The 13,525-nt window shown below is 36.4% G+C and overlaps 1 protein-coding gene across 5 annotated transcripts in view; it reads right to left on the reverse strand.

The window, feature by feature from the left end:
- The window catches only part of SIPA1L2 (signal induced proliferation associated 1 like 2), a 141,373-nt gene that overhangs the window by 39,271 nt on the left and 88,577 nt on the right, over window positions 1–13,525 (reverse strand). For all 5 annotated transcript variants that reach the window (XM_048935151.1, XM_048935150.1, XM_048935147.1 and 2 more), the window contains exon 10: window positions 11,109–11,383. In XM_048935151.1, coding sequence (XP_048791108.1) covers window positions 11,109–11,383 — 275 coding nt within the window. The remainder of the gene's footprint in view (window positions 1–11,108; window positions 11,384–13,525) is intronic.

The following is a 13,525-nucleotide window of genomic DNA, read 5'->3' on the forward strand; positions in this document are numbered from 1 at the left end:
CATAAGACCATAACTGTAACTCTGTAGATCAGAAACAATGACAACAAATTATTTCATGCCTGTAATCTAACAGGGATTTTATTTATTTGTTTATTTAGCTATGGAACTGTTATCTTGTATGAAAAATAACTGATGAAATTAAATGCGATTTCCTATTAAATACTTGGACCATTATCTAACTTCTATTTATAAAATCACAACTTATTCCACTGGATAAAGATTATAGAATTTGTGCCAGTACACCATGATATATTTACTTAATTACTTTTTAAACTTTTAAAATTCAGTTTAAAGAATATGTAAAGATAAATGTGTATTTTAAGATCTTAAAAATTTATTTAAAACTTACATTATTGGGCTCCATAAATTCACATAATGAGAATGTTATTCTCAGTTTCCAAAGTTATGAAAGTCTAGAGATGAAAGGATACAAAAAGCATTGCTTGATCCAGTAAAGCAATCATGCAGACATCAGTTTAACTATTTAAAAAACTGATTTTAGGTAAAAGTTATTTTACTCAATGGCATTTGAGGTTGTCGAGAGCCCACAGAAACATGATTTTTAATTTTTAGATTTCACTCATCCTTATGAATGATTTGTTAGCATAACAAAACTGGAATAACTGGTTACAATTCAACATTAGGTCAATGTGTTGCAGATCTGAACTACTAAGGGGGGCTGTAGCGATAGAAAGGTATTTATGGTGATCATCAATTTTATTGCAATTCTGTTGTTATCACCATTTCAAATCAATATATATCATCCTGCTCAATAAAGAGCTATTATCTACATGTGTCAGTACAATAACTAGTTACATTCCTCCAACTTAAACTTTGAAAGTAATCTCTTCTATTACTGTATATGTTTATTCTTACTCTCTGGCAATTCTCACAAGGTGTCACAAGAACTCACCATGCATCTATTAAATCCATATGATAAAACAGATTGATTTCATATAATTGTATAGATTTGATTAAAAAGCAGAATTTATTAGCTTAGTTTTTCTTAGACTTGTGCAATTAAGTAAGATAAACATACATTTTCTTTTCTGTGACTCTCTGAAGTAGCTCCCAGAGGTTACTCCTGAACTCTATTGACTCTCTGCATCAACTACAGAGCAACCTCAAGATATTGGATAAAATCCAAATGGCCTCAGACAACTTATTTGGTAAAAAATGAAAAGAAAAACATTCCCAAGTTATGACATCTAAGTAGTCCAGACATGCATCAAACAAGGGAAAAATATCATTTGAAAAATATTAAATGTGTTTTAGTTTAAAACAATTTCTTTACACAACAGATGTATACAACTGCTTAAGGCAAGCTCAGGTCATAAGGCTGCTCCCACTTTTTCTCTCCTAGTTTTAGGGGGATAATAACTGTCTGGCAGGTCCTTCTCTGAAGAGCTGAAGCTGACAATCTCTCCTTTATGAAAGAACCTTTGTTGTCTTTCGACCTTTGTTACAGAATCTTGGCATTAGCAAGCCAACAAACAACTTGAAGCTTCTTAAAAGCCTCTATGCCCACAGTGTTGTATGAAAAGGGCAGGAGGAATACAGACAGGACACATGCATTGGATGAAAGGAGCTAGTCAGGAAATAAAAAAAGGGAGAACAAAAACACAAAACAACCATGGTGTTTGACTTCACAGAGCAAACAGTGAGGCAGTAACGATCCTTGCAGTCTCCACTGATGGAAAGTGGTACTCAAGAAGAGCAAGGCACATCTCCAATTCCCAGTCAATATGAAGACAAACACATAAGAAGATTATAATTGCAGGGGTAAAGGCTCGAGAAGCTACAGGCAAGAAGTAAGAACTACTGAGAAAACAAATAGGATGGATTTTTGTGACATTGAAGAGAAACACTTTCAAAATTAACCAGAAGTCTGTAAGAAGACTTGAAAAACCCAGGATTGGGAAAACCAACATCTAAGCACTCCAGACTAAGATATGGAAAAGGTAAATAACAAAGAGAATATAACAGAGACAATAAATGAAGAACCAAGTAAAGACATAAGGATTTGAGTTCTGAAAGAATTGAGTTCAGAATGAAATCTGATTCTGAAATAATCTTAAAGATAATTGAGAGAGAGAATTAAGATGAAGATCTCATTTCAGAAGATACTTGAATCAGCTATGAGCAAGTAGCAGGTGAAAATGTTATTCAGGACCCTGAAATTCAGGAGAGCCAAGTTCAGCTCAACACAGAGATAACCAAAAGATATGGATCTTGTCAGTCCCAAGGTGCCAGCTGGATGCTGCCACACTGCTCCTTCTCTTCCATCTCTGGTACCCAGCTGGAGTTGGGAGAGCTGAACTTGGCTCTCAATAATTGTTGGACAAGATCCCCTGGGAAACTATCCTGAAGGACACAGCAACAGAACAGAGCTGGCAAGCACTTTAAGGATGCTTTTCTGACAGCCCAAGAGCTCTTCATCCCCCTGAATAAGAAATAAGACAGATAAGGCAGGAAACGAGCAAGGCTGGTCAGGATGAGGGAAAAGAAAAAAAAAAGAAAAAAAAAAGGAGAAGTGTAAGCAGTGGAAGTGGGTGGCTTAAGAAAAATCTAGAGATGCTGTTCAGATGCGCAGGGATGGAACCAGGAAAGCCAAGGCACAGATAGAATTGAACTTGGTAAGAGAATGTGAAAAACAACAAAAAGGGATTCTTTAGAAACGTTGGGCAGAAGAAACAGGCAAATGAATTTGAGAAATGAAAAAAAAAAAAAAAAAAGAAAAAAAAAAAGAGCTGGCCTACTCACATGTGGAGAAGACTGAGGTACTTATGTTCTTTTCCTCAGGCTTCTCACACCACTTGTGTCCTGGGAGCACTAAACAGGGGTCAGGGAGCAAAATTCCTCCCATTCTAAGAGTGATCTGAGACAGCCAGCATGGCTTCACCATGGGAAGATCATACCTCACCAATCTGGTGGCTTTCTATGATGGAATGACATCATCAGAGGATAGAGAAAGGGCAATTGATATCATCTACCTAGACTTGTGCAAGTCCTTTGACATAGTCCTGCACAACATCCTTATCTCTATATTGGAGAGAGATGGATTTGAAGGGTGGGTTATAAGGTGAATAAAGAACTGGTTGGATGGTTGCAGCCAGAGGGCTGTTGTCAATGGCTCTATGTCCAGGTTGAGGTCAACCATAAATGCTGCTCGCAAGGGGTCTGACTTGGGACTGGTACTCTTCCAACATCTTTAATGATGACACAGACAGTAGCATTGAGCACTCTTTCAGCAAGTTTGCCAATGACACCAAGCTGACTGGTACAATTGGCACAATAGAAGAGAGAGATGCCATCCAGACGGACATGGGCATGGCCGAAAAGTGGGCACTTAAGAATCTAATGAGGTTTAACAAGGCCAAATGCAAGGTGCTGCACTTGGGTTGAGGCAATCCCAGATATGAGTACAGACTGGGAGAAGAACTCATTGAGAACAGCTCTGCAGACAAGGACTTGTGGGCCCTAATGGACGAAAAGCTGGGCATGAGCCAGCAGCATACTCCTGTAGTCTGGAAGACCAACAATATTCTAAGGCTGCATCAGAAGAGGGAGATTATCGAGAATCCTCCAACATTTTTGATTCTTTACTTCAGTGGGAGGATAAATGATATTTTCCAAAGCAGTTTCCCATACCAGCAAAAAGACTTAAATTAATATCTCCTGAATTCTTTGACACAGAATAAAGACACTGAACTACAGATGACTCTGAAGCTATCAACAAGTTTCAGCAATTGCACACGGCATAGTAATCGTCTAGACTGATAGTACACCAATCTTAAGATCAGTTCAGTGAAACATAGTTCTGAAGATGTATTTTAAACTTTGCTACTTGAAACTCTCATCCATTTCTTTAACAAAAGAAAAATGAGACTGACTATAACTTCTGATAGAGAAAGATAAAAATCTTTCAAGCGTACTCTAAATGGTTATGGATATGTGTATTTTACTTTGATTGAGGGACCAAGTGAACAATTTGAATACCCGGGGCTTCTATCAGCTACAGTACATACATAAAGCGTGATCTAGATGCACGCATAGTGATGTGGATTGAAAAGTGTCAGACTCACAGAGATATGATCAGTGGTATGGTTGAGCTAGATGACAGTATTCAGTGGTGAACCCCAGGGCTCAATACTGAGTCCAATCCTGTTTTAACATCTTCATTAATGATCCAGATGAGGGGACAGAGTATGTGCTTAGAGACTGCTCATGATACAAAACTGGAAGGAGTGCTTGATACCCCAGGATGGTTGTGATGACATTCAGAGGGATTCTCAACAGGCTGAAGAAATGGGCAGAGAAGAAACTCCTTAGTTAAATAATGGAAAATTCAAAATCTAAGTGAAATAGAACTTCTCAGCTCAAAAAAGATCGTGGTTAAGGAAAGGGTGGAATTTGATCAATGCATATGAATATTTGATGGAAGGATGAGAATTGGACAGAATCAGTCTCTTTTCTGTTGTGCTTAGGTTCAATGGGCTCAAAATAAACAGAGAAGGTTCACTCTGAACATTAGAGGCACTTTTGCATAAAATTTGTATTTATTTATTTTACTAGTGAAATGAGAACTGTGAATAAGTACATCAGGTTGCTCAGAAAAGTTGTGAAGCCTCATTCCTTGGAAATATTCAACCTTCTCTAGGTGGCCCTAATTGAGTAAGGGAAGCTGGACAAGATGACCTCCAGAGGTTACTTCCAACCTCAATCATTTCATCATTATGTGAATGCGTAAGATTATTAAGTCAAATATAGGAGAAAATTGTATCTTTGCATACAATTATTCTTTGCTGCCATGCTTACAGTTACTTGGAAAGAAGAAAGAAAAAAGAAAAATTATCTTTATTAAGCAAAAATCAATAACAGAGGTGTGATTCAACGGCAGGATTTTGCAAACATCTTACCCGAAACGATAATTTGCTATTACTTTGAGTTGTACAAAATGTAAGCAAAGGTCACTTATTTTTAATATTCACTTCAACACCTAACCATGAATTTTTTCCCGCTAATGCACTTCCCTAGAAATGAAAGCTCAGTTCTAAAGATAGTAACAGAAATTATTTCCTTTTAAGAAAGTTGGAGGAGTTTTTTGTTTGTTTGTTTTGTTTGTGGTGGCAATGGTGATGAGGAAATGGTTGGACTAGATGATCTTGTATGTCATTTCCAACCTTGTGATTCTATGATTCTCATTCTTAATGCATACAATTCTTGCCTTAGAAGATAAATAAACAAGCATAACGTACTGAATGAGCTAGAACTGCAGTCTCAATTTGAACAACAATTGGCACTGTAAATATCTCATTCAACTTACATGGTTAGGTCTTCTAAAATTTAGGCATACCAATGAACTTGTCAAACATGAAGAGTAAAAGGAGGGGAACTAGAAGTTGCTTCAAATTAGCGAATAATCTGACAGAAGAGATAGAACTCCTTGTTTGATATTGGTAGACACTGTGGTATTCTTTCCAAATGATAATAAAATGAGAAAGCTTTAAACCAAATAAAAGAGATACAATATAAATCAGCAATAGGAGACAGTTTTACCTCGAGTCACTAAGATTTTTTTTTAAATTAAGGAAAAAGGCTTAGTTCAACATAAAAAAAATACCCAGTGAAGTTGTCTATTTGATCAGCTTATAGCATTCAATGATACCATAATATTGTATAGATACATATAATTGCAAATATTGAGCTGGAGCTTCTTAAATAGATGTTTATATCGTATACACACACAGATTGACATTTTTTCCTCTATTCTCTCCGGTTAAAATAAGTTAAAACCTACCAAATACTTTTCTTGATAAAAAGCAAGTGAAGAAAAGAAAGTATTACGTGTTTCCTAGGTTACAGAGTTTCCATCCTTGGAGTTTTTGAATCTATGACTAGATAAAGCCCTCAATAACCTGGATTCACCTCATTGCAATTGCTGTTTTGAGAAGGTTGGACCAGATATCCCTGGGATCCATTCTACCCTGAGTTATTCTGTGTTCCCACAAATGAAAAAAGTTTTCAATGAAGATAAAATCAGTCACAATTTCTGTAGACAAGTTGCACGTTCCAACCCAGATATATTATATCCACACTGGATCCTTAAAAAATATCTTGTGTAATATCAGTTACATATGCCCCAACGTATTTACAACCAAAAAATTCTCTGCTGAGCCACAATTGAGTAAGCAATAAATTAAGTTTCAAAACACAAACATTTGGCACCCTCAAGGATTTTTTCAATCACACTGAATAACAGAGAAGAATTAAAAGAATTTTGAAGTCCATCTCTCCACAGAGCTCTGTATGTTAGTATTGCCCTTTTTATTGCTTGCCTACAGTAACTGTACAAAACTTCAGCAATTATAAATAGCTCCTGCTATGAGTTCAATTCATAACTCAAGTATGAGGAAAACTCAAAGATGTTTTTTCTTGGATCAAAAATATGATAAGCACTCACAATTGCTTTCAATTTTGCACCTTATTATCTCTACTTTTTTTGTTAGCTTATTCCTGGGTAGAGTCCACATGTTATATATATTGCCTAGATTTTCCCTTATTTTGATGCACATCAAAGTAGAAAAAGATGCTAGTTGAATAAAGTTTCAGCTCACCAAGGATTACAGCAATGCTGCATATACTTATCCCCACTTTCTCAAGAATGATGGATTTAGAGCAAGATCTTAAAGTGCAAATTGTAGGTACAAACAAAGGCCAACTTCACAAATTCTTTTCCTTAAAAATTATACTGAGGGCAATGAAACAAAAGAAAAGTGATTTTATTTTTTTTTACAAGGAAGTATTTTTCCTTTTTTCATTACAGAGCCATGATCATCTGTTTATTTAGATAAGAGACAGAACACACTTTTTTATGGCCCAGTATATGGACAGTATGGGATGTCCCATTCTGTATGTATAAGCTCTGTGGTTTGCTGCTTTCCGTCACCTTTCTGAAGGCAGGAGTGGCAGGCACTTCACAGTGCTGGGGAGAGCCAGAAGGTCTTACTGTGACACTGACTACATTATTAGGAAAGAACTCAGTCCAGGGACCAAAAAAAAAAAAAAAAAAAAAAAAAAAAGTGGTCTATAAACTATCCCACCAGTTTATGGCAAAAAAAAAACCCCTTAGATTTGAACTCTTTCACTAAGTCAACTCTTTCACACTTCTTAAACTACTTTTCCAAACATTCAATACTCTGCTGGATATCTGTTACTTAAAGAAGCCTTAAAAACACGATTGTCTGATAAAATCACAACCATTTAAGAACAAGTAACAGAACTGGAAAGCACTGAAGGTCATTACGTTTACTTTGCAAATAAAAGTTTGCAAAGTTTATGAGAAGAAAATAATCTCAAAAGAAATGCAGTAGTGTTTAATAACAGCTCCAAGTTGCAGGCACAAAAATATTTCCATTTTCAAAATTACCAGCAACAACAGGAAAAAAAGCCTGTTCACAAACAAGTGGAAACTACCACTGCCACTTCTCCTACAGTGGCTGTACTTGGACTATTGCTTCCCACCCATCCTGAATATCTTACTTTAAGCTTCATTTGCTTTCTAAACTTTCCAGAAATCGTTTAAGCATTTTTGATACATAATTGAACTCAGACACATAAGGGTTGATGTAGTACTAAAGATTCTAACTGAATGCAACAGTCTAGAGTTTAAAATGGATTTACAAGTTCTTGAATTCTTTGATTGGATTTGACTGATTAAGGAGATAGTGTTCTTAAGCATTACTGTGATAACACAGGTGAAAGCAAATTGTAAGTGAATTGTTATTCTCTTGTTAAAGTCTGAATAGTTTTAGCTACTGTGCTGCAGTAATATTGACAACAGAAGACCACATCAACAACTCTGAAGGGAAAGACGTCAGAAATAAATATAACACAAGGATATTTATTCAGATCTGAATGTACTGACAACTACGTTTGTTCTCAAATTCTTTAAATTACAAAGCAGTATATTTTTCTAATACCCATTTATCCCTTCTAACTAAGTATCAGCTTGGTGCCGTGTAAATAATTATGATTTCTCTATTTGTTCATGATTATTTAATTGCTGGAGCAATCTGAAAAGAGTAGGAGCTTTGTCTCAAATTCATTAACTCCACAGGATAGCAAGTCCTGGAAGTCCTTACCCATGACTGGGGCTTTTGCATACTCCTATCAAGATGACAGGTAGAGGGATGTACTTTAAGTAACAGAATACATTTAGCGAGTAAACTCTCCCTCCATTTTCCTAACCATTCTGTAACATTCATTTCTAAGCACTTCAACAATTGAAATAATTTCATGCTAACCCCCTCCCTCCCCTCCCCCCCCCCCCCCAAACACACACACAAAACAGAAAATATTTAGTAGACAAAAAAAAAAAAATCATTAGTAGCTCTTTGCTAATTTTCTCAGTGAATATTTGACTACAGAGATTTAAGCTTTTGGAGTAGCAAATGTCTCATGGGTAGAAACGTGTTTTAGTTTTGTTGATTGTTCTGAAATAGAGGTGAATACTGAGAACAGACAATTGGCATGCAATTAGAGAGCGAATATAACCTTCACCAGGGCACATTTAATCCTGCAAAAGGGATGCTTTTTGTTTTGTGGAACCACTGATTACACTCACATGCCAGAAAACTCTACAGGTGGTCCCTGTAGAAGTGGTAGAATTATGATTCAATTATAATTTGAATATCCTGCCTTCTTTAGCTACAAGAGAAAGGTTTCCAAGCCACACTCTAGATTACGTTTGTAATCCACACCACTTAGTTCTCTCATACAAGCCATTAGGATTTGTATTAAGTTTGATAGGGGTCCCAGGATTGGTGATACATAACTGTAGGCAGTTGGCACGTGTAATTTGGCACAAGGATTGAACTGAACCTCATGTTATTTCATCTCTTAATAAGGAAATGAAGGAAGTGTGACACGGCATTTTGCAAAACTGACTGGTAATAGATTATTCAGATTATTGCTTGAAGCATAATCATGGTTTTGTGGGATGCACTATTTTAATAAATCCAGTGAATAAGCAGCCATAAAAAATGATCTTAATCACACTGTAGACATTATTCAATACCACCAACAGAATGATGGTGGAGGGTGGTAAAATAAAACCTCAACTGTTTTTGGACTTTTACTCAAAGGATGTATTCAAAGTGCAGCCTCACCAGTGCCAAGTACAGAGGCCTTCTTTTCATCCCACAGTGTCACAGGTCACAGTTGCTAATTGAAACTGTCGATCCTGTTAGTTAGTATCTATACAATTTTCTGTCTGCTCTATATTATAAGCATTTGGGTCAAGCAAGCTCAAAACTTTCTGTTTATCAGATGCTTTTCAAACTAGGTGGCCAAAAGCATTTTACGTGTTTTTGGGAGTCAGAGGGGGAAATGAGCGGCTTTCTGTTTCAGTGAGAAGCTGGAATTTGAGAGAAAAGAAGCACTGAAGAACATTTCTATTTTATACTGCAGAGATATGCTGAAAAGAGCTGAAAAATACTTCCATGTGTTCTTCACATTTTAGAATAGAAACAGTTTTTTAAAAAATCATTTTCCTTAGTAATTAGTTACACAGTTGACAAAAATGCAAAAAATTTATAAACAAGAACAGCTTTTGTAGGTCTTTCCCAGTTTGATGGCACTCCTTAGTTAAAACTCCTCCTACACACAGAGTGCCATGTATCTTAAGCTGATGTGGAATTTTAATGTTTTATTTTTAAACATGTAACTAAGATAACAACTCATACAGTGCGTATTTTTCTATCAGAGACTATAAAATACACACTACCTTCAACATAATACGATCAGCTCATTAAGCTCATGTTCTGCAAACAACTTGGAAATGTATACCAAACAAGCCAGTGAAAACTCATACCCAGAAGCAGATGGTGAGAACAGCAAAGCTAAGCAAAGAGATGCTTAATTGCAAATTCTATCCAACTAAGCAAAACGATAGTATTCTACATTCACAGACATTTACTTCAGAAAGGAACCCAATGCTTCAACGTGCAGGTTGAGGCAGGGAAGGGCACTTCTGTGTCATTCATCAGGCCAATGTCTACTTGGATAATTGCCACCAATTAAACAGTATTAATGTACAGCTGGCACCAACTTCACAGAACTGTATGCTGTGTAAAATTTCATGGATTGTTGTCTTGCCAAAAGCAACACATCTAATTTTTTTTTTCTGTTAAATTAAAAATCAACAAGAGATTTAAAGATGGCCTTTTACAAGTAGACAAGTAATCCAATTTACTCTAGTATAGTTCTCATTCAGAATAAGCCAAATTAAAATGTCTGAAAAAGTGTGTGATAAAAGACATTATAATAGTTTTATATTTTACCTACTTTTTATCTACCTCAATAATATTAATAATAGAGAGAAGAGCAAACATACTTGTCACAGAAGAAAAGAAGTAATGCTGACAAAAGAACATTGCACTTCATCCCTGAGAACAACTGCACAGTCACCATAACTTCTACTACAGTCTTTTCCTGAATGTGTGCGACCAGTTCTTTCATGCTCCAGTAAGGTTTTTTTTTTAAAAAAAAAATTGCTTTAAGAGATGATTTCACAGGTTAAAAACAACATTTAATAATATTAAATTAGATTTCTGTGGAAACTGAGGAGGACTCTAGGAGTTGGTATTCTTTATGTACTGTTTTCCTAATTTTGCTAAAATTTCAATGCAAGAAAATAATAACAATCCTTTTCCATAGTCAGCACAGAAACTAGAAAATAATAAAAGCTATAGTTGTCAGAAGATTCCAGGTTTCAATTAGCACTGAAATATAAAATTAGCCTGTGGAAGGAAAGAAGTCACACAGGCTTTCATAGTGGCTCAATCATTATGCAATAAAGTTTACTTCTTGCTCTTTCAAGCCACATAAATGTAAATTTCCCTCTAAATTTCTTACAAGATCTCACTGTATCTTATGTTCTAAACCAATAACTGTTTTGGAAAACACTTTTCGGAAAAGATTGCTTTAAGAGTCTCAATAGTATTACCTTTAAACATCAATATCTATTTCCAGAGAAACTGTGTAAGCAGTGTCAGAGGAAAAACAAAAGAGATGCAAATACCACATTGAGGACTGTTGTTCCTTACCTTCTAGGTGCTCCATCCTCGTGTGGCTGAATAATCACCACTTTTACAGTTACTGATGTCCTTAAAAGGTCAATCATTTGTTCATGAGTCAAAGTTGCCACAGCCACTTTACAGATTTCAACCAGGCGGCTCCCCTGCCTCAGGCCTGCTTTCCATGCAAAACCGAAGGGCTCCACATCGGCCACTATTCCTTCAAAGTTCACGTGAAATCCAAGCTGGCCCAACCCATTCCTTCGAAGGGTCATTTCTGTGGTTTCGCATCCTCTGGTCACTATCTAAAAAGGTATCAAATTGTTAGGACACGCATTTCTTTGAACACGCAGACAAATCACTTTTGAAGCAGTATAAAGCCATGTATTGTTCACAGAATCATTCTGGTTGGTGAAGACCTCTAAAATCATCAAGTCCAACTGTTAACCTAGCATTGCCAAGTCTACCATGTCCCTAAGCACAACATCTACACATCTTTTAAATACCTCCAGGCATGGTGACTCAGCTACATCCTGAGCAGCCCGCTCCAAGGCTTCACAACTCTTTCAGAGAAGCAGCATCTTCTAATATCCAACCTACACCTCCCTTTGTTGCTTGTTGCTTGGGAGAAGAAACAGACCCCCTCCTTGTTACAACCTCATTTTACGTAGTTGTAGAGAGCAATAATGTCTCCTCCGAGCCTTTCTTCCCCTAAGCTGAACAATCTCAGTCCACTCAGCCACTCCTTGTAAGACTTATTCCCTATACCCATTTGACATTAGATCATAAATACATAGGTCACTCCAAGATAATACCTCCTCTTTTATTTCCACGGAAACTATAACAGATACAAAAAGCACAATAACTTTGATAAATTCTCAGCTACAAAACACTATTTTTCAACACAGACACCACCATTAGCTATAGATTTACACATGTGATAAACAAGAGACTGCATGCTGTGCTCTTAACAGATTTGTACCAGTGAAGGTGAAACACCATTGCTGTCACCACTGCTGAAATGCACCACTCACCACCTCACTGTGCTCACATCCATTGTTTGTTCTCCATTAAATATTCACTAAGAATAAATGAAAGTCAATGGGTGCAGTTTCTTCAACATGGAGAAATTTAGTGACACACCTTTGCTTCATACACACTTCTATGACAGACACCATTTTGTCACATTCTACTGGCATCTGTCACACAGTAACAATTTAACAGAATATTGGTGGGAGGATTCAACCTCTATTGCCATACCACTAACATACATCTCTGACATCATGGGCCAACATAATAAAATAGGAGGCATTATTTTCAGAGCAGCCCTCATATTTAATTGCCATTAAATATGTTTAATATACTAATACTAATCATAGTTCTGACATCTGTGGTTGTTGGTTTCTTGATAAGTTAAAATGAACAGAACACTTCACAATATTAAAATCTTACATGCCCAATGGAAGCAGCTGTCCTGTGTCAAATTCCTTTCCTTCCCTCACCCCAGCCCAACATGAACTGAACACCACTTATATCTTATTAAAACATAACAACTGCTTTAGCTTCAAAATAAGCAAAAAAGCAAAGTCCTCTCCTGTCAACTGCCTCACTCTTGTAGGCTGACTGATTGCAGGTGCACAGGCATTTTTTCTTCAGTATTAGACATACTTGAGATATAACATGAGCGAAATTAAGTCAAACATTTCAGTTCTAGCAGCAGCTCTTCCTCCAGACTTCAGCAGTGCAGATCATTTTGATTTATTTTTACATGTAGTCAGGTTCCTAGCCACCACCACCTCCAGATGCAGACCTCTAAAATGGGATAAGATCTGCATGTCACTAGGAAAGTTTTCAATTTTTCAATTAAATTGAAAAATTTAATTGAAATTTATTCAATTAAAATTATTTCTGTCCCTATATAGAACACTCAAAAACTTTTAAATGCAGATTTTGCTAATTAGGCTCATTTTTATATAGAACGTAATTAATCTTTGAAGTTTTGCTCAGTAAACCTACAGCAGTCTGTATGCTGTGCTACTTTGCCAGATTCCAGGGACCAAATCCTAGCTCACTTCCAAGATAAAATCATGAGTTTCTCTAACATTCCTCTTTGTTTTTGTCACAAAACCAGTATGCATGTTAGCGCCATTACTACAATTACAGCAAAAACTTAATCACTAGCAAAGCATAGAATCACAGAACCACCAAGCTTGGAAAAAACCTCCAAGATCATCCAGTCCAACTGTCTGCATATCAGCAATATTTCCCACTAAGCTATATCCTTTAGTACATTATCAAATGTTTCTTGAACACCTCCAGGGATGGTAATTCCACCACCTGCCTGGGCAGCCCATTCCAGCGCTTAACCACCCTGACATTATCAAATCATATTATCAAAAATTTTTGTTCATAATGTATATCATTCTTTCTCCTGCAAGGCAAATATT

This window comes from Lagopus muta, chromosome 2 (genome assembly GCF_023343835.1).
Source record: "Lagopus muta isolate bLagMut1 chromosome 2, bLagMut1 primary, whole genome shotgun sequence".
Classification (NCBI taxonomy): Eukaryota; Metazoa; Chordata; class Aves; order Galliformes; family Phasianidae; genus Lagopus; species Lagopus muta.